This window comes from Hyla sarda, chromosome 5 (assembly GCF_029499605.1).
Source record: "Hyla sarda isolate aHylSar1 chromosome 5, aHylSar1.hap1, whole genome shotgun sequence".
NCBI lineage: Eukaryota > Metazoa > Chordata > Amphibia > Anura > Hylidae > Hyla > Hyla sarda.
The window spans coordinates 114,274,366-114,300,117 of record NC_079193.1 but is presented as its reverse complement, the minus strand read 5'-3'; the positions used below and the strand labels follow the sequence as shown (position 1 = coordinate 114,300,117).

At 43.5% G+C, this 25,752-nt stretch overlaps 1 protein-coding gene across 3 annotated transcripts in view; it reads left to right on the top strand.

Annotated features, from left to right (window-relative positions):
* Window positions 1–17,322, top strand: part of ABHD5 (abhydrolase domain containing 5, lysophosphatidic acid acyltransferase) — a 96,826-nt gene extending 79,504 nt beyond the window's left edge. For 2 of the 3 annotated variants that reach the window (XM_056520125.1, XM_056520126.1), the window contains exons 5-7: window positions 1,411–1,522; window positions 12,821–13,007; window positions 15,631–17,322. In XM_056520125.1, the coding sequence (XP_056376100.1) occupies window positions 1,411–1,522; window positions 12,821–13,007; window positions 15,631–15,720 (389 nt within the window). In that variant the 3' untranslated portion in view covers window positions 15,721–17,322. The remainder of the gene's footprint in view (window positions 1–1,410; window positions 1,523–12,820; window positions 13,008–15,630) is intronic. The other variant, XM_056520124.1, reaches the window with a different exon arrangement.
* The last annotated feature ends 8,430 nt before the right edge of the window (window positions 17,323–25,752 follow it).

The following is a 25,752-nucleotide window of genomic DNA, read 5'->3' as shown; positions in this document are numbered from 1 at the left end:
ATAGATTCGCCGTGAATCAATTCGTATTGAAACAAAAAATTTTTAAAAAATTCCATGAATCGGCCGAATCAAATTTTTCATAAGTTCGCTTATCTCTAGTCACATTCTTGACTCTCCAAGTCATTCAGTACCTAATGGTTCAAACAGGAGGTCAGACTCTCACTTTCTGTGGACTACAGGATAACATCATTACCTACCATATCCCTCCTACTAGGTCCCAGGCCCCGTCCCACCTTATGGTATCAGTATATATAGTTAAAGGGATACTTTGCTGAAAACATCTTATCCCCTATCCAAAGAAGGGGACCCCTGCAATTTTCTGGCCGGCAGCGGCGCTCAGAACACAGAAGCTTGCAGTACATGGCCGGCACACCTCCTCCCATAGACGTTAATGGAGGGGGCGTGGTGGCTGGCATCGCCAGTCATCGGGCACGGCTTGTAGTTCGCTCCGTGCACCGAATGACGGGTGCCGCAGCAGAGATTGTGGGAGTCCTCAGTGGCAGGACCCCTGCGATCTAACATCCCCTATCCTTTGGATAGGGGATAAGTTATTTTCAGTTGTGTACCCCTTTAAACACCTCCTGAGGCTGTGTTCACACACTGCATTTCTTGCAGCTCTTTTTCTGTTTTTATTCTGGGATTTTCCCCAAATCATGTGAAAATTGAAGGTTGTACAGCAATTGTGCAAAATATAGTAATATAAGGCTGTGCGTACACATTGCGGCTTATAAGCTGTAATGTAACTAATTACCGCATGTGTTTTAGGCAGCATTTTACCACGATTTGTGTAATCATGAGAAGAAAAACACAATTTATACTGTGCTTTCCATCATTTGCGAGACTGGTTAACTTTCCTCTGCACAGGTTTTGATGAATTTCTCCCACTTTGAGGGAGATTTATCAAAACCAGTGTAGAGGAAGAGTGGTGCGTTTGCCATAGCAACCAATCAGATTGCTTCTTCTACATTTTTCAGAGGCCCTTTTTAAAAATGAAAGAAGCAATGTGATTGGTTGCTATGGTCAACTGGTCAACTTTTCCAGTGCACATGATTTGATGAATCTCCCCCTTTGTGTAAGAAAACCCACCAGAACTGCACAGTGTAAACTCAGCCCACCTATGAGTGGGTGATCTCAAGCAGCCTCATGACCTGGCCTGGTGCATTGATGAAACTCCCCACGCAAAGCCAGAGGATTTATGGAAAATGTAGGCCACATTACACAACCCAATTCATCGTTCTTTAGTAAACCAAGATGGAGCTTATCCCATGCCTCTCACATCAGGTAAAAAAATTAATAAAAAACATATAGAAGAAACTCTACATTAGTCTCCAATAATAGCCTATGCTGCACTACAAAAGCAAAAAAAGAAAAATCATGAATGCTTCTTTAATACATCTTTTCCATCAACAGGCCTAAGTCTTGTACAAAGACTGAGACCAGATTTCAAGAAAAAGTATTCATCCATGTTTGATGATGACACCGTAACAGAATATATTTATCACTGCAATGCACAGTCACCAAGGTGAGTCATTTTGTGCATGTCAGGTAGGGTTGGGCGATATACCGGTTCAAACCAAATACTGAAATTTTTGTCCTGTACGATATAAACTTTTCCCCATACTGCAATACCGGTTTGGCCCCTCCCCCTCGGGAATGAATGAATTATCGGCCCAGCGCTGTGCTGTCCCCACATCTGGGAACTAATCATATGACCCGCGAGCGCTGTTCTGCGCCCCCCCCCCCCCCCCATAATTAATAATAAGCCCAGTGCTGTGCTGGCAAATACTCGCATATCACCCACAAGCGCTGCCCTCCTCATCCTCCTTTTTGTTGCTGGCCGCCAGCGCTGACACACTATACTGTACTCTGTATCCCTATGCCCGGGCTGCAAAAGGTAAACAAAATAAACTTTAACTCACCTTCCCCGTCGGTCCGGACCAGCTTCCTGGGAACGGGAACGTCGGACAGCCGTCAGCCTATCATCGGCCGCAGCGATGTTCAGCCTCGGCCGGTGATAGGTTGAGCCCACTGTCATGTAAGAAGCCGGCTCAGCCTATCACCGGCTAAGGCGGAAAATCGCTGCGGCCGGTGATAGGCTGACTGCTCTCTGAGGTTCCCTATCCCAGGAAGCTGGTCCGGACCGACGGGGAAGGTGAGTTAAAGTTTATTTTGTTTACCTTTTGCAGCCCGGGCATAGGGATACAGCGTACAGTATAGTGTGTCAGCGCTGACGGCCCGCAACAAACAGGAGGATGAGGAGGGCAGCGCTAAGGCCGACGTAGGTGCGTTAAAGTTTATTTTGTTACCTTTTGCAACCTGGGCATAGGGATGCTGCGCTGGACTGATAATTAATTTTTTATGATGGGCGGGGGGACTACCATTATATACCGTGGAACCGCCATAAGTTACAAAAATACTGTGATACACCTATTTGGTTATACCGCCCAGCCCTAATGTCAGGCCCCTTTCACACTACCGTTGTCACCCTGCAAAAACTCCTGTCATTAACTCCTGTCTGAAAGTCCCTAAAACTGGCGGCAAAAAATCACATTCATGTCAATCGGATTTTTTGACCATCCTGCAGCACCAGTTAGGTCTCGTTATGACCAACAGCCTTTATTTTTGAAGGCACAAAAGATGGTGCATGCACTAATTTTTGTCCCGTCAAAAATAACAGTGGTATAATTTCATCCGTTTGCAACCGGTGTATAATATCCGTTATTACTTCTGTGCCTGCTCAGAAGAGGTGACATCAGCAGACTCCTGCAGTGCTGAGGGACTACTACCATCATGGAACATACTTTCCATGATTGGAATAGTAGTTTCCACGGCTCCGGGAGTCTGCCGACAGCTGGGGAGGCTACATTAGTGTTTGTAATACTACCCCCACGTCTTAGACCTGATGCAATCAGAAGTTATTAAACGGGAGTGGGCGTCAAGCTCCACTCCCATGCGATGTACAGTGTACTTTTACTTTCATTTTTAAATTCCCCGCCGGGAGCCCTGAATGTCCGGTACCGAGGAGCCATTCAGGGCTCCCGGCGGGGTTTTTAAACTTCCTGTGCATAATTTCCATATAATCCTATTTCCCACGACTTTTGTACAATCATTTTATTCCCCCCATGTATATATTTGATAAATGATTCTCCTGCTGCCCAGTCATCTGTTTCAAAATACAGCGGGGACATGCCAGTCCATTCACCGCTGCTCATCTCTGTACTTGACAGATGAGCAGCCGGGAATGGAGGGACCTGTCCCCCCTGTGCGCTGCTTCATTTATTCATTCACCCCCGCCAGTTCCCGACATGTCCCCACTGCTGCCCTGCTCCAAGCGCAATCAGAGCGCACAGTGGGGACATGTCAGTCTATTCCCCACTGCTCATCCCCATACCTGACTGAGATGAGCAGTGTTGAATAGACTGCTTATCTAGTCGATCCCTCAGCCCCTGTACTACAACCACCATCATGGAACAGAGTCTGTTCCATGATGGAGGTAGTAGTATAAACACTAATGTAGCCTCCCCAGCCACTGGCAGCCACTAGCAGACTCAGCCGGGGAACTACTACTCCCATCATGGAAACGGGTATGTTCCATGATGGGAGTAGTAGTAGTCCTGGCTGTGGGAGTCTGTAGGCAGAGGTGTAATAACGGACAATAACTGTACATGATGGATGTTATAAGGGGTCTTAATGGATGAATGTGCCCGTTTTTTTGAACGACATTATTCAGCCGTTAGCACTAGTTAATTTGCATAACGAGTATACAGTATATAAATGATAGATCTGTTTTCCAGTGAATATATTATTGTACAGTAATCTATTCTGATCTTAGAATGAATCTCACCGAAAACCAATTTCTATTTGTGTACAAAAGAGGGGGTCACCGAAGAAAACACTAATACATAACTTTTAATTACTCTAAAATTGGGGACAAAAAATACCCCAAGACCATCAAACATAAAACAACAAAACACACACTATATCAAGAATATGAAGTGACAGATAAGGACTCGATATAGGCCCAAGTCAGTTCATACAAAAAGTCTGATAAGAAAAAAAATTTTTTTTCTCTATCGGCTCCATTGGGGGACACAGAACCTTGGGTATATGCTACGGTCTCTAGGAGGATCGACACTGTGGCAACCAAAAAGTTGGCTCCTCCCAGCAGGATATACCCGCCTCCAGGCCACTGAGCAATTCAGTTTTTGCTTAGTGTCTAAGGAGGTAGACACGGTCTGGAGTTCTCTCCAGACCAGGTCTCATATTTTTTATTTTCCTAGTTAGGGAATGTGTTAGTTCTTTTATTCCTTTTTCTTTCTGTTTTCAGGTGGGGACTCAGGAACTACAGTTCACTGTTTCCCCTTTGCGAGAGGTGGCAGGCATCTTGGATGTACTGATAACCCCCTCTCGCCAACGGTCAGCGCTTGGGGTTGCACCTCATGGGTCCGGGTCCCCCTACCTCCCTGTTCGCCTCGCTATGAGCTTGGCTTTCTGCAGGGACATTGTTTACTGAAGACTCCATTAGGTAGGTTCTTCAACATAGGTGAGTATTTTTCTCTCCCTAGGTCTTGCAACAGCTGGAGACCCCTGTTTTTGGACCTATGCTCTGAAGCTGGGGCTGGCCATAGGATACTTTATTCTGCAAGGGGGTTTTATTATATGGGGGAGCAGTGTGTCTAACAGGCAGTGTTTTCACAGTATGGGGAACTTTATTTTGGCAGTGTGTGTGATATGTATGCGCCGCAGGCTTCTCTCTGCGGCCGCCTTTTTACTTTCACTTTCGGCAGCCGTAGCTGCCGACGGCACTTCGCCCGCTCCATTCTCCGGGCACATAGCAGCTCACTACATTCGGCATGTGTGCTCGGGATTCGGAGCGGGCGCCATTGCTAAAGTATTCTTCGGCGGCCCATCGGACTTTAGCTTCGCCCACCAGACCACATAAGCGCTTCAGCTGCGCGAAATGAGCTCCAATCAGCGTGCCTTTGGGGCGTGCAGGGGCCAATCACAGCGCCCTTGCCTCTGACCCGGCCTCTTCCTCCTATTGGCCGGCGTCTTTTCTCTCTCCTCCCAGCACAGTGCAGAGTTCCTCACAGCAGCTGCCTAGGGACACCGTCTTGGGTGAGACTGTTCATTTGCTATATCCGTGCCCAGAACTGTTCCTCCCTCAAAGCAGATATCGGGTATATTTGTTACCCATTACGTTTGTAAAAACTGCTCTGCAAAAATGAAAGGTCCTGCTGAACCCACTTGTTCTGCCTGCTCCACTGCTCCCCCTGACCCCCCAGGTCTGGCCTCTCCTCCGCGGGTCTTACCAAGGTCTTGACACCCGTCATAGCCCTCCTACGGTCGCGGGGTGTCTCAGTGATTCTTTACTTGGACGACCTCCTTGTCAAGGCCTCCACCAGTGCCCAGGCTTGGGAGAATGTGATCTTCCCTCTTCAGACCTTTTGTTGTTTCGGGTGGATGGTCAACCGAGACAAGCCTGTTTTCTCCCCCACCCAGTCTCTGCTCTTCTTGGGGCTTCAGTTTCGACTCGGCCTCTGCTCTGGGTCGCCTCCCGCCGGACAAACGTCTGGCCCTCTTGTCAAGAGTCCGCTCCCTCCGGATACCATCTCTGGTCTCCATCTGTACTTGCATGGAAGTCCTGGATCGGATGGTGGCATCCATGGAGGCCGTACCCTTTGCCCAGTTTCTAGTTTCTTTACGTCCTCTTCAGCTGGCAATTCTTGCCCAGTGGGAAAGGTCATCTCTCTCTCTCTCTCTCTCTCTCTCTCTCGTTCTCTCTCTCTCTCTCTCTCGTTCTCTCTCTCTCTCGTTCTCTCTCTCTCTCTCTCTCTCTCTCTCTCTCTCTCTCGTTCTCCCTCCCTCTCTCTCTCTCTCTCTCTCTCGTTCTCCCTCTTCGGACCCGTTTGTCCCTGCGCTGGTGGCTCCGCCTTCCCCTCCACTGGCAGGTGGTCACGACAGATGCCAGCCTGTTGAGCTGGGGGAGTGTTTTCAGGGATCAAACGGTTCACGGCCTCTGGCCTCCCCAAGAAGCCCTTCTTTCCATGAACATCCTGGATTTGGGGGCGATATATCTTCTCTGAAGCATTGGGAGTCCCTGCTTCAGGGCCACCCTGTCCGTGTCCAGTCGGACAATGCTGCGCTCGCAGCTCAGCAGCCATGTCAGAGGTGACAAAAATCCCCCTTTGGGCGGAACACGAAGTTCCGGCCATTTCGGCTATTCTCATTCTGGGAGTGCTCAACTGGGAAGAGGATTTCCTCAGTCGGTCCTCAGCCGACCCCGGAGAATGGTCTCCTCTTCCGGAGGTGTTCGCACAGATCTGTGACCTCTGGGGGACCCTGGACGTGGATCTCTTCGCGTCTCGACACAACCGGAAGATTCCGACGTTTGTGTCAAAGTCCAGGGACCCCCTGGCTCTGCCGTGGATGCCCTAGTAATTCCGTGGTCTGTTTTTTTTTTTTCCTGCCCTATATGTTCCCTCCCCTCCCCCTTCTTCCAGGGTTCGAAGGAAGCTCAGGGTGGAAGGAGTTTCCGCCATTCTGGTGGCTCCAGATTGGCCCCGAAGGGCATGGTACTCCGACTTGGTCTGGCTTCTGGACGACGTTCCATTCAGTCTCCCACTTTGTCCAGATCTACTGCCACAGGGTCCACTTTGTCTCCCCTTTTTACAATAGATGCATTTGAAGGCGTGGCGGTCGAGACCGCGGTTCTAAGGGGCCGCAGCTTCTCTTCCTGGGTCATTCGCACCATGCTCAGGGTTTGCAAGTCCTCCTCTGCGAGAATTTATCACCGTACCTAGCGGGCTTACTTTCATTGTTGCGAAACTCAGACCTTTCTTTCCTCCAGTTACCTTTTCCATTTCCCGTCTCCTCTCCTTTTTGCAGTCAGGGTTTGAACAAGGGCTGCCTCTCAGCTCCCTTAAGGGTCAGGTTTCGGCCCTTTCCATTTTCTTCAGCGTCCTCTGGTTTCCAATTCGCATGTCTGGACCTTCCTTCAGGGCGTGGCACACGCTGTCCCCCTTTACCGGTCCCCTTCTCCCTCTCGGGACTTGAACTTAGTCCTAGGCGTTCTCCAGGATGCACCTTTTGAGCCTCTTAGGGAGGTTCCCCTTCGCCTCCTGGGAGGTGGCTTTTCTATGTCTATTACTTCCATTGGGAGAGTATCTGAACTGGCAGCTCTTTCCTGCCGTTCTCCTTTCCATCAGGACAAGGTGGTTTTACAGCCAGATCCGTCCTTCTTAACTAAGGTCGTTTCGCCTTTTCATCTCAACGAGGACATCGTCTTCCGTCCTTTTGTCCCGCTCCTTCTCATCCCAGGGAGCGCTTACTCCACAAATTGGATGTGGTACGGGCTGTTCGGACTTATCTTTCTGTCACCTCTTCCCTTCGCCAGTGCGATTCTTTTTTCCTCCTTATGGAAGGTTGTCGAAAGGGACAGCCTGCTTCCAAGGCCACCATTTCTAGGTGGATCTGATGTGCTATTTCGGAAGCTTACCGCTGCATGGGGAAGGTCCCGCCCTTCAGGGTTTTTGGCTCATTTCACCCGCTCTGTGGGAGCATCCTGGGCTCTCCGAAACGAGGCAATCTGTAAAGCGGCCACCTGGTCGTCTTTGCACACTTTTTCGAGCTTTTACCAGGTTCATACCTTCGCATCAGCTGATGCTAGTCTGGGCCGGAAGTGTTGCAGCCGACTGCCTGACCTTTTTTCTCTGCCCACCCAAGGGATGGCTTTGGTACGTCTCAAGGTTCTGTGTCCCCCAATGGAGCCGATAGAGAAAAGGAGATTTTTTTAGACTTACCGTAAAATCTCTTTCTCGAAAGATCCATTGGGGGACACAGCTCCCGCCCTTTTCTGGGGTTCCTTTCCGGTTATCTGTCCGAGGGAGTGTTCAGTTGATTTTTCTTCTGGTACTCGAACAGTTCGTGTTTTTTTTCCCTTGACCTGTCTGTCTCCTCCTATTGCTCTGGGACTAAAATTGAATTGCTCAGTGCCTTGGAGGTGGGTATATCCTGCTGGGAGGAGCTGACTTTTTGGTTGCCATAGTGTCGATCCTCCTAAAGACAGCAGCATATACCCAAGGTTCTGTGTCCCCCAATGGATCCTTCGAGAAAAAGATTTTACGGTAAGTCTAAAAAATCTCCTTTTTGGTTATAATCCCGGTCAGATGATGTAGTAAATGTACACAACTCCTAAATAAAGGAGGGGATATAGGTGGGGGTAGAAAGGGGGAAGGACCTAGGGAGGTGATAGGCCAAAGATGGTAGTAGGCCACTACCTATCACTTGCCCTAATGTCCCCTATTCTATACCTAACCCTAGGCGGAGTTAACGCCCTGAGGCCCCGCTCCGGAACCTAGTCTATTCTGTCACCTAGTTGCCCTGATGTATGACAATTAGGGAAAGCACTGACTGTCTCACTGGGGAGCCCTGTATAGCTAAATGGACAGGGATGGATGCCCCTATCTTTAGATAGTACAAATATGATATTGTATAATGTGAGACTTTCAGTGCATGAGAAGATAAAGAAAAGTCGGCACTCACCGGGTTTCCAATTCAGCAGATTTTATTGCACGTTACTCACAGCAGTAGTACAATTCTCGGGGAGATGACGGATGGTACAAGGGGGGTACCACAGAGATGCGACACCTGTGTTTCGCACTTAGTAGTGCTTCAACGGGCCTAATCAGGTTGGTTAGGCCCGTTGAAGCACTACTAAGTGCGAAACACAGGTGTCGCCTCTCTGTGGTACCCCCCTTGTACCATCCGTCATCTCCCCGAGAATTGTACTACGGCTGTGAGTAACGTGCAATAAAATCTGCTGAATTGGAAACCCGGTGAGTGCCGACTTTTCTTTATCTTCTCATGCACTGATGGTATATTCTACGTGAGTCCGAGCACCACCGTATCCCCACTCCGCTACAGCGACTTAGTGTCCACCCGCTTTCAGGTTCAGAAGTTAGCAGTGCCGAACTACTCATCTATACGATAATGTGAGACTTTACTCTCGGGTGAAAAGAATAAATAGACTGATTCTATTAGATTAATGTTAGACTCAATACTGTATTGATAATACTGCTCTACAAAAAAATATTTGTCTATGTATCTTATATATTCAACTGGATCTCAATGCTTTGTATATATGTGTAGCTACAGGACTGTGTAGTTCACATCAGAGTGTCATTTAAAACAAAGTCGGAGCAAAATACGTAACCAATATACTTATTGGACTATATATACAGTGGCCCACAGGGACTGATAGATAGCAACACTATAAGACCAATTGACATGCCTCTGGAGGGTAAATGCAAAGTCACACCTATTCACTACAACCAACTCACAGCGTAGAGCATATAACAAAAATACATCTTAGATATAGATGCAAACATATGGAGAGTCACACACAGATATGAATATAGATAAATCTGTACTTATCCGATATAGGAGTTGAATAGGGATGTCCCGACGCGTTTCACAACCCCCCCCCCCCGTTCATCAGGGGACAATTGGGGGCTATGTACATGTTCAGGAATGATGGCCGATGGAGGATCAGTGTAGATGATAACTGCCAGAGACCATGTCTATTGCCGGGCAATTCCCGGTTTTTATATGAAAAAGAGGACCTCCCTCTTACCTGATGCAGCCAATCTCTTAATCGAATAGGTATATACATAACAGGTATTGATTAATCTTACCTGTTGCTCATCCCACTTGTATACCCGGAACTGGCATCAGACGCCATATCCATGTGGTCTCCGGGATATATGATGGTTCTGTTTCTGCCTGGGAGCGGTCACATGATCCGCTTCACTTGACCGCTGTACAGCCTCGTTTTGACTTCCTCATTAGCGGTGTCCTACATAGCGTTGCGAGGCAACTATACAGCCTCGTTCTGATGTCTATTGAGCCTCATTCTGACTACCACTTCCGTGGCGCCCTTAGCAATGTTCCGGGGCAACCATGCCGCCTCATTCCACTGCATGTAGCAGTGGCGTCCCTAACGATGCTTTACTCCGAGGCATTAATACAGTCTCCATGGTGTCATCAGCGATGTATCTGCAAAGTCTGGCAGAGATACGCCAGGTGACGTGGTCTCAAAATACGATCACATGACCACGGAGGATCCATTGCTGACATTCTGTCAGTGTTATGGACAAAATACAACTGTGTCTGGTGACACAGGTGCAGTAGAATATAAGGCAATGGATCGCACTCATATTATTTTATATATATATATATATATATATATTAAAGTAGATGATATTAAACCCAGTTCCAATGCATGGATACAGATATACATATACGTGTATATGGTGATGGCTTATAGATGGCTATATATCTTAGAACTAAGGCATGAAACAAGATGTAATGAGGGGAGGCACTTGAATTTTTACTATAATTATAAATAGACATTACTGCAGTCAGATTATACTCCTTATACTGCACTGCTCCATTCTCAATCAAATTATAGCAATGGATCATGTTAAACATCAGACCCATAGTAGTCGGTGAAGTGGTCCGATATTGTCATATACAGAACACCACTACACCCCAATGATATATCACCGGTCTATAAAGACCGACGAGATAAACTATATAGGTGGCAGCATTTCGTGCCAATGTGGACTGGAAGTTGAGACCTAAATATTCCTTTAAATAGTACGTTGCCAGAACATGCAATCAAGTCCTCGCCAATGAGGAATATTTGGCCGTAAGATAAATAGATTTTCCATTACTATAATTTGATTGAGAATGGAGCAGTGTAGTATTAGGAGTATTATCTGACTGCAGTATTGTCTATTTATATTTATATTAAAAATTCAAGTGCCTCCCCTTATTTCATCTTGTTTCATGCCTTAGTTCTAAGATATATAGCCATCTATAAGCCATCACCATATACATGTATATGTATATGTGACTATCAATCCATGCATTGGAACCGGGTTCAATATCATCTACTTTATTATATATATAATGAGTGTGATCCATTGCCTTATATTGTACTGCACCTGTGTCACCAGACACAGTTGCATTTTGTCCATAACACTGACAGAATGTCAGCAATGGATCCTCCATTGTCATGTGTTCGTTTTTTGAGACCAGATCACCTGCCGTATCTCTGCCAGACTTTGCAGATACATCGCTAAGGACGCCATGGAGACATGCCTCAGAACGAGGCTGTATTAATGCCTCGGAGTAAAGCGTCGTTAGGGACGCCACTGTTACATGCAGTGGAATGAGGCGGCATGGTTGCCCCGGAACGTTGCTAAGGATGCCACTGAAGTGGTAGTCAGAATGAGGCTACATAGACATCAGAACGAGGCTGTATAGTTGCCTAGCAACGCTATCTAGGACGCCACTAAAGTGGAAGTCAGGACGAGGCTGTACAGCGGTCAAGTGAAGCGGATCATGTGACCGCTCCCAGGCAGAAACAGAACCATCATATATCCCGGAGACCACATGGATATGGCGTCTGACGCCAGTTCCGGGTAAACAAGTGGGATGAGCAACAGGTAAGATTAACCAATACCTGTTATGTATATACCTATTAGATTAAGAGAGTGGCTGCATCAGGTAAGAGGGAGGTCCTCTTTTTCACATAAAAACCCATCTACACTGCTCTTCCATCGGCCATCATTCCTGAACATGTACATAGCCCCCAATTGTCCCCTGATGAATGGGGGGGGGGGGGGGGGCGTGAAACGTGTCGGGACATCCCTATTCAACTCCTATATCGGATAAGTACAGATTTATCTATATTCAGATCTGTGTGTGATTCTCCATGTGTTTGCATCCATATCCAAGATGTATTTTTGTTATATGCTCTACTCTGTGAGTTGATTGTAGTGAATAGCTGTGACTTTGCATTTACCCTCCAGAGGCATGTCAATTGGTCTTATAGTGTTGCTATCTATCAGGCCCTGTGGGCCACTGTATATATAGTCCAATAAGTATATTGGTTACGTATTTTGCTCTGACTTTGTTTTGAATGACACTCTGTATATATGTGTAGCTACAGGACTGTGTAGTTCACATCAAAGCATATAGATACAGTTGAATATATAAGATACATAGACAAATATTTTTTGGACAGCAGTATTATCAATACAGTATTGAGTCTAACATCAATCTAATAGATTCAGTCTATTTTGAAGTCTCACATTATACAATATCATATTTGTACTATCTAAAGATAGGGACATCCATCCCTGTCCATTTAGCTATACAGGGCTCCCCAGTGAGACAGTCAGTGCTTTCCCTAATTGTCATACATCAGGGCAACTAGGTGACAGCATAGACTAGGTTCCGGAGCGGGGCCACCCTAATCAGGGCGTTAACTCCGCCTAGGGTTAGGTATAGAATAGCGGACATTAGGGCAAGTGATAGGTAGCGGCCTACTACCATCTTCGGCCTATCACCTCCCTAGGTCCTTCCCCCTTTCTACCCCCACCTATACCCCCTCCTTTATTTAGGACTTGTGTATATTTACTATATTATCTGACCGATTGTGGCTGTTGATGGGGATTATAACCAAAAATTTTTTTTTTCTTATCAGACTTTTTGTTTGAACTGACTTGGTCCTTTATCAAGTCCTTATCTGTCACTTCATATTCTTGATATAGTGTCTGTTTTGTTTTATGTTTGATGGTCTTTGGGTATTTTTTGTCCCCAATTTAAGAGTAATTAATTAAAAGTTATGTATTAGTGTTTTCTTTGGTGACCTGCTCCTAGAATGACAAGGTTTTATGATTTGCATAAGTGTGCTTATGTTTATTGCATTATATAGAAAAAAATCCACACAGTTCTTTCTCTTTTGCAGTGGTGAGACAGCTTTCAGAAATATGACAGTCCCATATGGCTGGGCTCGAAGGCCAATGTTGCAGCGTGTTGACAAGATGCACCAAGACATTCCAATCACAGTCATTTATGGAGCGCGATCTTGTATCGATGGTAATTCTGGAAGCACCATACAGTCTCTGCGGCCAAACTCCTATGTGGAAACCATTGTAAGTACTTTGTCAGATTTTCTTTACGAAATACAATATGTTAAATGTACTCCTTCCCGCTATATGACGTGCATTCATGTCATAGCGGGAAGTTAGTTAATGCTTTGTGACAGGTATACGTTAACATGCTAAAAAGCGTTTAAGTACCGGCTAGGAAGTTACTATTGGTTTGACATTGACAGTTATCCTATGTTGCCGTACAGATGTACTGCAGTGTAGCATAACAGCGGTCCAAATATTGCATCTCCAAGTTCCCAAAGGTAAACTTATATACTATTAAAGTATGATATTATGTATTCAGCACAGTAAGGGAGGCTTGGAGAAACAGCAGTTTGGTAACCTGTGTAGTCCCTCAGCACTCCTCTGCTTGGCAGACACATGAAAGCAGGATGAAGGTTCATCCACCAATCAGGAAGGAAAAAGAAGCCACATCAAGAGGGAAGTGGATGCATGTAATAGCCTTCCTGCAGAAGTGGTTGCTGCAAATACAGTGAAGGAGTTTAAACATGCATGGGATAAGCATAAGGCTATCCTTCATATAAGATAGGGACATGGACTATTGATAGGATTCAGATTATTGGGCAAGCTAGATGGGCCAAATGGTTCTTATCTGCCGACACATTCTGTGTTTCTATGTTTAATTGTAAATGCCCATGAAAGTCCTGTAAATCTGTGATATGTTGACTCCAAAAACTAAAAGCAACCCAAATTATCTGCATGTAATGCGGACTCAATGGCAGGGCTTAACAAATACCAGAAAAATGTTAGGAATTTACTAACTTGCCACAAAATAAAGATTTATAATTGATCCAGTAGAGATTCATTTGGCTCCTAAAGCCTTTCGTAATTGGTCTGCCCCTTTTTTATGCTGCACAATGTACCAGCTATTAGTGCCACTTAACATGGTGGTTTGAATGTTTTTTTTCCTCTTCTTGTAATGTTCCACCTATAGGGCTGCACGCAATGATGTTTTCAATCACTCGTGCTATCAAGAGGTATTGTAATCCAAGCCTTCGCCTATGTCGTATAAAATGACAACCGATCTGTACCCTCTTAGTCATCTTCAGCCATTCAGTTATCATCTCGTTACTTTGCTAAAAATAGATGATTATTAGCTTGTGAATGATAGACACACAACTATATTGCTGCTAAACAACCTTTAGCAGCTTAGATATAATAAAGTCCTGCCTAATGATACAATGTTACAAGTTGATCATGAAAACCATGTTGATTATTTTTATAATTAATTTTTTATAAAGTTGTCACACTTTATTGTTTTGATCAGAGGGGGTCCTGGTGCTGAGCCTTTCACTTGTGAAATCAAGCAGAATAAGAACGATACAACTCCCCTTGGCAATGATGCACTGCTCTCAACTCCTTTAAATCACAGTCCACCATAAAATGCACAGCCTCAAATGGAAATAAAAAGTGTCACCTCTCATTATGTTTATTGAACCCCCTAAAAAAGACTGTTTCTCAAATGCTAGTTTACTTGTGAGCTATATCTGTAAATTGTTTATTCTGTACAATCAATAAAGGTAGCAAGATTTCATCTCTACTTGAGTGTTTGCTGTGCAAACTGTTGTAACAGAAATGGTCACCCGAATGCTGTCCCATCCATTTTCGCTAGGTAAGGGCCCAGCTTTGTAACCTTCCCCCCAAGTGCATCGGTATACCCTCCTGCCAGCTCCTGTAACTACTACTTTTATGTAATATTCATAGGCCTCCCCTGCAGTGACGTAGCACAATCCTGCTCAGAAACCTCCTAAAATCACTGGGATATTACTGCACAGGGTTTTAGAGCGGGATTATGCTACATCACTGAAGAGGAGGCCTGTAAATATTTATAAGGAATAGTAGTTAAGGGAGCTGGCGGGCAGCTATAGTGGTGCACTTGGGGGCAAGGTAAGTCTAAAATTTGTATATTGCTGTTAACATTTTTCAAAAATGCTACAATGAAGCAACATAAAGGTGCCATAGTGATCAGTGTAACGATAGCTTGTACCAGATACCAAAAGGATAGTATGGGCTATTACATGTACAGTAAGCAATTTTATGATTTTCTTTTACATACATAATGGGGGGAAAAAAGTAGACAAAAGTCCTTAATTGTATACACACAAAGAAACTATAGCATGCACTCACCGCTAGGCTGGTGTCTAGATGTCCGGGGTAACGGGACAGCACGGCAGGTCTCGCATTAGCGCTCAGAGGCTACGCTGGTCATTTCACGCACGCTTCTTGTGGCCTCTCCCATAGGCCGGAAGAAGCTAGCAATGTCGCGTGAAACGACCGGCGAAGCCTTTGAGCGCTTCGGCGAGACCTGCCATGCTGTCCCTGGACCTCCGGACGTCTAGACACCAGCCTAGCGGTGAGTGCATGCTATAGTTTCTTTGTGTGTTTGCTATTTGATGCTATATTGTGATTGCATGCACCCCGCAGGTGTCATTGCCACACTGGATCTCCATTTTGCTTGGCGCACCTATCCTTTATATTGCCTCTATAGGATTAGTGTGTTTTTTTGGGAGTGCTCTCCCCTACGTTCTTTGATAGTGTCCTTAATTGTATGTTTGTCACTTGACGTCCTGGCTTTTGCTCAGGTTAATATTTATCTGTTCTTTAGGCAATTCGTGGTGCCGGCCATTATGTCTTTGCTGATCAGCCGGAGGATTTCAACCAGAAAGTGATAGAAATCTGTGATTCTGTGGATTGAACTGTACATCTCCCTCTGCTTTTCCTGTGTGGGAAAATCACTTCAGCTTTTGGTGGGATATAAACCAAATAATGCAAAACCTAGCATTTTGCCCATTTCATCGGTGCTTTAACCTTTACAAACATTTGCACACTCAAACCTAGAAATGTGCCTTTTTGTAGGAACTGATTTTATAGATTTTTAGATGAACTCTGAATAATTTTAAAAGCTGTACAGAGTGTTTATATTTATACCACATTTGTGATACAGATTGGTATATATTTCCTGAACAAAATATTAGTCATTTCTAGCTTTTAAACTGGAATTAAGGCTTACTGAGCCAAGATACTCCAAGGATTTATTTATCCTAGTTCTGACTGTGAGCTCCTGACTATGTATGTACTTTGTTGTGTTGTATTTATTTTTGTTAAAAAAATTGGTAAATACTCCTCTTTTGTGTGCCAAGTTCTGCATATAATGTATGCCTGCCTGTTGCAATGAATAAGTGTCTGTCTGTTTTAAGACTAAAACTTTGAGTAATGTTTGAAAACACTTCCTTCTTATGGAATTTAAGTTTTTTTTCCAATTGTTCCCTTTAATGCCTGAAGAAGAAGTTATACTATTCAAAATCTAACTATTGAACTGAACATTTCACCAGAATAGGCTCATTTTACACTAAGCTGTTTTAAAAAATTAACTAGTGGATTTCAGGGATTTAAAGGGATTATCAGGTGTAAAAAACAAAACCCCAAATGTGTTAAAGCAAAAAACAAACAGTTACTCACCTCTCAAATCCAGTGCTAATGCCTTGTTCAGGCTTGTGTTGTCTCCCGGTCTTCCTTTAGGAGCATACCACATGTGCCACACTCCTGGCATCTCTGCCCAGTGATGGGAGCCAGGATGGCAGGAGTACTGAATATGAGCACTGAGGCCTCAGATTGGATGCTTTGGTCAGGTGACATCCTCTGCTAAAGGAAGACCATTTTGCCAACCTAAGCATGAAAGGGGATTACCACTGGATCAGAGAGATGAGTTAACTTTTTGTTGTTAATGTGTTCGAGACCCTTTTACAACTTTTTTTTTAAGTCCTTGATAACCCTTTTAATTGACCTGAATTATTTATTAGTGTCTGGGCCAGAGGAAGTGAACCTGTCGTTCCAGAAGCCATAGAAAACAGTGTATGTAATGGACTATGGAAGTTTGCTAAAATTCTTGCGAAAAAGGCCGCCCATTTTAATTACTGCCGAAGCGCATGACTATGGAGGGCATATGAGACTATATGTTCCTTCTCCCTGTTAGGATATGTTCACACTACAGAATCTCTGCACGGAGGTATTCCGGATCATAGATTCTGTCTGAGAAGTCCTTCGGAGCTTGGACCGCACAGACGTGCTGACATCATTTGGTCTGTGCATAATTCCGCTGAAAGAATTTACGTTTTTTTGCACAGACTGCATATCATTTAAAGGGGTTGTGCGCTGCCCTGCAGTTTGGAGCTCCGCTCACAGCGTCCGGAAGTTCATTACTCCGAACGCTGGGTGCGGGCTTCCGTGTTCGCGGCTGCCGGGCGTGACGTCACGCCCAGCCCCTTCGTGATGTCACGCCCGCCCCCTCTACCAAAGTCTATGGGAAGGGGGTGTGACAGCAGTGGCTGTGAACAAGGAAGCCTGCACACAGAGTTCGGAGTAATGAACTTCCGGACACTGTGAGCGGAGCTCCGAACTGCAGGGCAGCGCACAACCCCTTTAATGGTGACAGCACATGTTCATTCTTTTATCGTAATTGAATACTAGATTATTGCAGGAGAATCCCCAAGCGAAGGTTCCTTAGTGTGAACATACCCTTAATGTAAAAGGTTACAAGGATGTTGTGTTAGTCAAATGCATAGAGGCCTGTTCCATGCGATGTGCTTCCTATAAATGTTTTGATTTGTTTGCAATGCTGCTTTTGTGAGTTGTCTGAGTTGTTTTAAGTTTTGTTTTTTTGTTTTGTTTTTTTGTAGCGTACCTTGAATTTTAAAAACAAATTTCACTCCTATTCAACAGATAATTGGCGTATGAAGTGTTACAATGCGCAAGTTGTTTTTATGTGTGTGTTTGTGATTGTATTTTTTTATTTATTTTTGTTTTGTATTATTGAAAGTTAGAAAGAAATTCTATATTGTAATGTTATTGCCCTTCCACGCTGTTCCTAGAGCAAACTTTTTGCAAATAATTTTTCAATTAACCACTCAATCTTGTTCTGTCAAGTGTTACTTGATAGTACACACATGGTTTACCACATTATACAATTTTGCATTAATCCACATAAAGGAAGTCTGAATAGCCACTTGGACTTTCAGATTCATCAGATTTTTCAGATTTTATCATATATAACGAATGGCAATGGATTATATATGGTAAAATCTTCTTCCTCACCATCACTGGGAGGCGTTCCTACCAGGAATGGTGAGGATATATATTTTAAGTGTCCCTCGCCAAGCCCATAAGTAGTCCACTGGGTGGGGAGCTATAATCGCCTAGTACATAGTTACATAGTTACATACATAGTTACATAGTTAGTACGGTCGAAAAAAGACATATGTCCATCAAGTTCAACCAGGGAATTAAGGGGTAGGGGTGTGGCGCGATATTGGGGAAGGGATGAGATTTTATATTTCTTCATAAGCATTAATCTTATTTTGTTCCAGGAATGTATCTAATCCTGTTTTAAAGCTGTTAATTGTTCCTGCTGTGACCAGTTCCTGAGGTAGACTGTTCCATAAGTTCACAGTTCTCATGGTAAAGAAGGCGTGTCGCCCCTTGAGACTAAACTTTTTCTTCTCCAGACGGAGGGAGTGCCCCCTCGTCCTTTGGGGGGGTTTAACCTGGAACAGTTTTTCTCCATATTTTTTGTATGGGCCATTAATATACTTATATACGTTTATCATATCCCCCCTTAAACGTCTCTTCTCAAGACTAAACAATTGTAACTCCTTTAATCGCTCCTCATAGCTAAGATGTTCCATTCCCCATATTAGTTTAGTCGCGCGTCTCTGCACCCTTTCCAACTCCGCAGTGTCCCTTTTATGGACAGGTGCCCAAAACTGAACAGCATATTCCAGGTAAGGCCGTACCAATGCTTTATAAAGGGGGAGTATTATGTCCCTGTCCCTTGAGTCCATGCCTCTTTTGATACATGACAATATCCTGCCGGCTTTGGAAGCAGCAGCCTGACATTGCATGCTATTCTGTAGTCTGTGATCTACAAGTACACCCAGATCCTTCTCTACCAGTGACTCTGACAGTTTAATCCCCCCTAAAACATACGACGCATGCAGGTTATTAGTACCCAGATGCATAACTTTACATTTATCCACATTGAACCTCATTTGCCAAGTGGATGCCCAGACACTTAGTCTATCCAAGTCATCTTGTAACTTATGCACATCCTCTATACACTGTACTGTACTACAAAGCTTGGTGTCATCTGCAAAGATAGAAACAGAGCTGTTAATACCATCCTCTATATCATTGATAAATTAAACAACAGCGGTCCCAGTACTGAACCTTGGGGTACACCACTAATAACCGGGGACCAATCAGAGTACGAATCATTGACCACCACTCTCTGGGTACGATCCATGAGCCAGTGTTCAATCCAGTTACAAACTAAAATTTCCAAACCCAAAGACCTTAACTTACCTGTCAGACGTCTATGAGGGACAGTATCAAACGCTTTAGCAAAATCCAGAAACACTATATCCACAGCCATTCCTCTGTCAAGGCTTCTACTCACCTCTTCATAAAAGCAAATTAGATTGGTTTGACAACTTCTATCCTTAGTAAACCCATGCTGGCTATCACTTATAATACAATTATCCCCTATGTATTCCTGTATGTAATCCCTTATAAGTCCTTCAAACAATTTACCCACAATGCACGTTAAACTTACCGGTCTATAGTTTCCTGGGGAAGACCTAGAGCCCTTTTTGAAGATTGGCACCACATTCGCCTTGCGCCAGTCCCTTGGCACAATACCAGACACCAGAGAATCTCTAAATATCATGAACAGGGGTACAGATATTACTGAACCATCTGCTGCACTGTAATCATGATCCCTCAGCGTGATTGACAGCCCTGGCACAACACGGCATGTCTGCTTAATGAGTAGAAGATCGGTGAGGAGGGCTGTCAATCTTGCTGAGGGGGCGTGTGTTCACTGCAGCTTGGTGAGAATAGTTCCCCGCCCAGGGGACTACTTTATGGGCCGGTGTAGTGAAGAATTGTGTGTCTTGAAGCGTTCTGTGTCCCAAACAGCTGATGAAAGTGCTGAGACACTGTGATTGGTTTATGGGGGGGGGGGGGGGGGGGGTGCAGTTTCCTCTGCTCACTTCACTGCTCACTGTTTTGCAGCCTTACTGCCTGGACACATATTTCTGCAAATCCTACACTCTTATGTATTCAGCCTGGACACAGATTTCTCTGTGTCCAGGCTGACTACATGAGAGTGTAGGGTTTGCAGAAATATGTGTCCAGGCAGCAAGGCTGCAAAACAGTGAGCAGTGCAGTAAGCAGAGGTGACTGCACACATCCCCATCAACCAACCACAGTGTCTCAGCACTTTCATCAGCTGTTTGGGACACAGAACGCTTCAAGACACACAATTCTTCACTACACTGGCCCATAAAGTAGTCCCCTGGGCGGGGAACTATTCTCACCAAGCTGCAGTGTACACATGCCCCCTCAGCAAGATTGAAAGCCCTCCTCAGTACAATGACTCAGCACTTTTATCAGCTGTTCGGGACACAGAATGCTTCAAGACGCACAATTCTTCACTACACCGGCAAAGGACACTTTTAAACTATATATCCACACTATCCCTGCCGGCAGGAATGTTTTACCGTTCTGATGACTGGTTCCCTTTTAAGCATAAAGTTCTATGCATATGTAGTTTTACTAAAGTTTATGTGGGGGGACAGGATGGGCAATGATTACCTGTAGAAACTCTTTTCATTAGTTTAACAGCTTTTTCTGTGTATGTTTTCGTGAACAAACGAAAATCTATGTTTCCATATATTTTTTTATTAGTTCCAAAAAATAATAAATATAAACATATATATAAATATATATTATACACCTAGACTTTGCTCACATCTAGCCATATATTTGAGAATGCTCTGCACTAAAACAAGCAGACAGTGATAGACTTTTTGATTTGGATAAATTGGAGTATGACTCAATCAGGGCTAACATTTCTGCACAGATCACCGGTTCATTAAATGGGTCATCCAGAATTACAAAAACAAAGCAGATTTCTTCCAGAAACAGTGCCCCTCATTTTCTCAGTTTGTGTGTGGTATTGCAGCTCAGCTCTTTTGAAGTGAATGGAGCAGAGCCGTAATCAAACACACAATCTAAGGACAGGTGTGGCACTGTTTTGAAAGAACATCAATGCTTTTATAATCCTGGATAACCCCTATAAGTAAAATTCATAACACAAAAACTCACTGATGGTATGGGAATTAATTTCTTGTATTTATGTAAAATAAATTGTATTACTGACCTGTATAGAGCCAATGCTGAAAGAACATTTGGCAAAGAATACTTTCTATAATGATTGTGTTTTATAAAAAAAAAAAATGTAGATGTAATTGGTATAATGGACGTATTACCAGGGATGTTAAACAAGACCTGTGGCCTCCTCAAAACACATAAAATGTCACTATCCCATCCTCCACTTCACTGATCCATCTGCTGATTAAGGCCTAGACTGCAAACTGGACAGTTACAATCTCACAATTATCAACGAGGAGAGACTCTGGTTCATCTGCTGCTGACAACCACTGTCTTTTTTTTAGAGTCTGTGAACATTGTTGTAGTCCATGCACTATCCAAGGGGGCATGAAATTGAGACTGTCCCTATTGTTAATGGAGTAGGGGGGTAACTTGCCAGTTGACAGTCTAGTATGGTGGATGCTAAAACTAACTGTACCAATAACTAGTGAATGGCTGGGAAGAAGATAAACTAAATAGAAAGTAGGTGAATCAGTGTTGTGGTGGCACTACAGGTATCATCACGGCTGGGTTTTTTTTATTTTATTTTTTTTAAACTCCAGTTCTCCAATTCTTTCACTTGCTGCATGTTACTAGGCTGTAAAGAAATTGCCAAAATGTTGTCCCCCTTCTCCAACATCACTCAGCGCTCTGAAGTTATTGCATAAAGCTGCACCACACAGACCTTTTCTCTGTTCATCCTCTGTATGCACACTGTACTATGCTGTTGATACTGTCTACTTTCAGGTAATTCCTCCTGCTTTCTGGTCTAAATATAGGACAACGCAGATAAAAATAAACCATGCTCTCAGTGTTACCAGTATAGTATTATGTTGCAGAGAGCTGGTTAGGGCAGGAAGTCAGGAGTGGTACAGCTTCAGCAAGTACACCACTTGCATGGCAAGGGTAGGGTCACACGTGCCGTATTTTGCTGCTGCATATTTTTCTACCCATTAAAGTCAATGAGTAGCAAAATCAGCTGCCTATTTTGCTATTCAGACTTCAGTGGGTAGGAAGATATGCAGCAGCAAAATACTACATGTGTGACCCTACCCTAAATGTCCCTATTAGGGCTTTAAACTCAATCATTTTTATTTTAATCTAAATAGGTCCAAATGACTGTGCCCATTCTAATTTTACTTTGATTAGAACTCTGTTCAATGGATCTATAAGAGCTTAAAAAGACATGGTCATGAAAATTTTTGCATAAACCCCTGTGACTTCTTGCCAATTGGGCAGAGCTTGCTGCAGAGGGGCATGGCTTCACATAAAGGGGGAGTGGCCACCCAATGTGCCATATTTTCTACAATCTATGCCAGCTAGCAGGTGTAAATTGAAGTTCAAACCTACCCCAGCCTCAGATTCGCCCAGTGTGTCAAAACTGCATACATTTATGCAAGGAATCAGGAATTCTAGAATAGTTTGTGATTATATTTTGGGTGTGTTTTTCTGCATGCTGCATTTTCCTCAATTTTAGGAGATGCAGCAACATGACAGACAGCTCGTAGTGTGACTTAACCGCATCATATCCAAAAAGCGTGCAATAGTTTATCATAGTTTGAAGTGAATGGAAAAGTGTAGTAGTTTACACTTACTGTTTTATTTTTCCCATCTGCAACAATACCTGCACATGTGAACATATCCTATGCCTGTTTTAAAGGACAATCTTAAAGCATTTAAACTTTTTTCATTTTTATGTATTTTCTTGAATGTATATTTTCATTTTATTTTCATTTTTGAATTGAATATCTGCTAGACTTTGCACCAGCGTTAAAAATAAGACTGTAAATATAGATTATAATCTACAGTTCATTTCAATATAGACAGTGTGCAAGAGATTACCTTGCATTAGCCTGTCTCTTTCCTTTAGTTGAATAATTCTTATTAAACACTGTATGAGCGTGAATTCTCTAATAAATGTATAGTATAAGTGGCTGAAGTAAAGCAAATCTATAAGCCAAATAAGTGCTGTGTAGAAGTACTGTATATGAAGAATGTTAATATTTTATTTTGAATAAAAACCTATAGTTGACTTTTTTTATTTCAATTATAAGCATAGTTATATATGTATATGTTAAATTGTCCACTGAATTCTCATTTCTGCATTAAGTGTCATTTAATGAATATAATTTAAAGTTCATGGAGTACGGTAAGATTTTTTAGGTTTTAACGAATATTTAGATATTATTGTTGTATTTATTCTGTATCAAAAAAGTGAGAACATAAGAGTCTCCGGATGTGCTTAAAATATAACTTTTACTAGTAGCAATTAAAATTATTAAACTATTATAGGTGTTGATTCATGAAATAGCCAAATGGCAAAATTAAACAGAGGAGAGTGCTGTTTTATGGATAGTTGCTGAGCCCAGCCAACATCCCTATTGCACAATCACTGTTAAAATGTGAGATAAATACACAGCCAGCGCAATCACTGGATAAGGTACGTAACAAAAACTTGATATTATGATAGAATTTCCACCAACGCGTTTCTGCCACCGTTTATGGTGGCGTCATCAGGGAGGAATATGTAGCTATCTTTCTATTATCCAGATAGGTACCACAAAATGTATAAAAATCTATTAATGTATATGCCAAAGAAACCTAAAAAGGAAAGCATAATAACAGCTTATATAAAGACAGTGGAATAAGGCATGTAGCATATTGCCCCAGGTAGCTTATGGTCAGTATCACCGCCTGTAATGAAAAGAAATATGCAGATCCACTGTCTATATTCAGAATCCTGCGATCCACCTAGAAAAAAAAAAAGGCAGGAGAAAACTCACAATTGTGTCCTGTAAGAGAGCAAAATCCATAGAACTGTACAGTGACAGTCTATAGTACTCACGATTTCAACGGATCAGTAGCGTAACAACGTGAGACACCTGCAATCCTGCAGGGAGCCGGGGATTACCGGCTCACTCGCGGGTTCCAGCGAGGAGATGGCGTCTGACATCACATCCGCCCAATGCCGTTTAAATATGCGCTGACCACGCCCACCGAATGACACCATTACTAGGGGGTCGTGCGCGTTCAAATGCGATTGACAGCGCAGGACAGTCGCGGCTCGGGCGGTGTACATAGAGAATAAAGTGTCAGGTAAGTCTAGTCTTGGACCACTTAAAGCAACCGCATCACTGATAATATTGAGAGGCATGAGGGGCAGATTAACCCACTAGTGCCTAGTATAGTATGCACATAGAAAGAAAAATAAAATATTAACGCAGCACGGACAGCGACTTCGCAACAGGAATTCCAGTTAGTGAAGGACCGATCATGAATGTGGTAGAGTCCTATATTAATGATTCAATGGGGCAAGTAAAGTCTAACCATAATCATTACTATGGAACATTGAGGAACAAGAAAATGGTAATATTATTAAAGAGAAGGTACTAAATGGCTTTAATACAGAGAAAGGGAATAGATGAACCAATAAAGGAGAGTTACGGGGAGGGAGGAGGGGATAAAGCAAGAGCAGTATTTGCTCAAAAAATTCCACATTGGTCCCACACACCGTAGGAGTGGGCTGTCCTAGTTGGATAGGGAGGAGGGATTTATTGCATGGCTCTAGCGGACCTATGATGTACCTGGTATGCCCTAATTAAAAGAACCCTAAGCCTAGGCGGGGTGGCCGCCCTAAAAAGGGCGGTCCCGCACAGGAACCTCCTAGAAACCTCTAGTTGACCCTAATTACAATGGATGACCACTCACTCCTCCCGGCTGACTACAGCCGTCCCTGACTACCTACAGGTCATCCTGTGTGGGACCAACTGGAATAAAAAATCTTCTATAAAAAACATCCAAATTGAATCTGCTCATTAAGACCCGCAGGGGTCACTGTATTTAGCCTATGTATCCAGCGACATTCTTTCTGCAGCAAGATTCTATCCAAGTCCCCCTTTCTCTCAGATATAAATGCCCTTTCAATTCCAACAAATGACAATTGGTGTAAGGTACCCCCATGGAAATGATTCATGTGGTTGGCAACTGAGGTGTCTCGAGAATTCCTAATGTCCCCAATGTGTTCTAAAATTCTTTTCTTGAATTCCCTACTTGTTTTTCCCACATAGAACATGGGACAAGGACACATAGCTACATAGATTACTCCTTTTGAGGAGCAATTTATGTAGTGTGGGATGGTAATCCGTTCGTGATGATGTGGTATTGTATATGTCTTGATAACATATTGGTAAGCCCGACAGTGGCCACATTTAAAGCAGCCTTTTGTTGGTGACATGCGACCCAGCCAGTGTTGTGCTACAGAATCCATTTGTCGAAGATGGCTGTGGACAAGCATGTCACCAAGACTGCGGCCTCTTCTATATGTTATTTGCGGGGTGTTGGTAATAATTTCCTTTAGATCTGGGTCTACCTTCAAAATGTCCCAGTGTTTCATGATAATCTGCCGTATAGGGATCGAATATTTATCATACATGCTCTCACCAAAAACAATGAGGCCAAATATGGAAAAAATTCATATACTTTATTGAAAGAACAATAAAAACTTATGTTAAAAAATTAC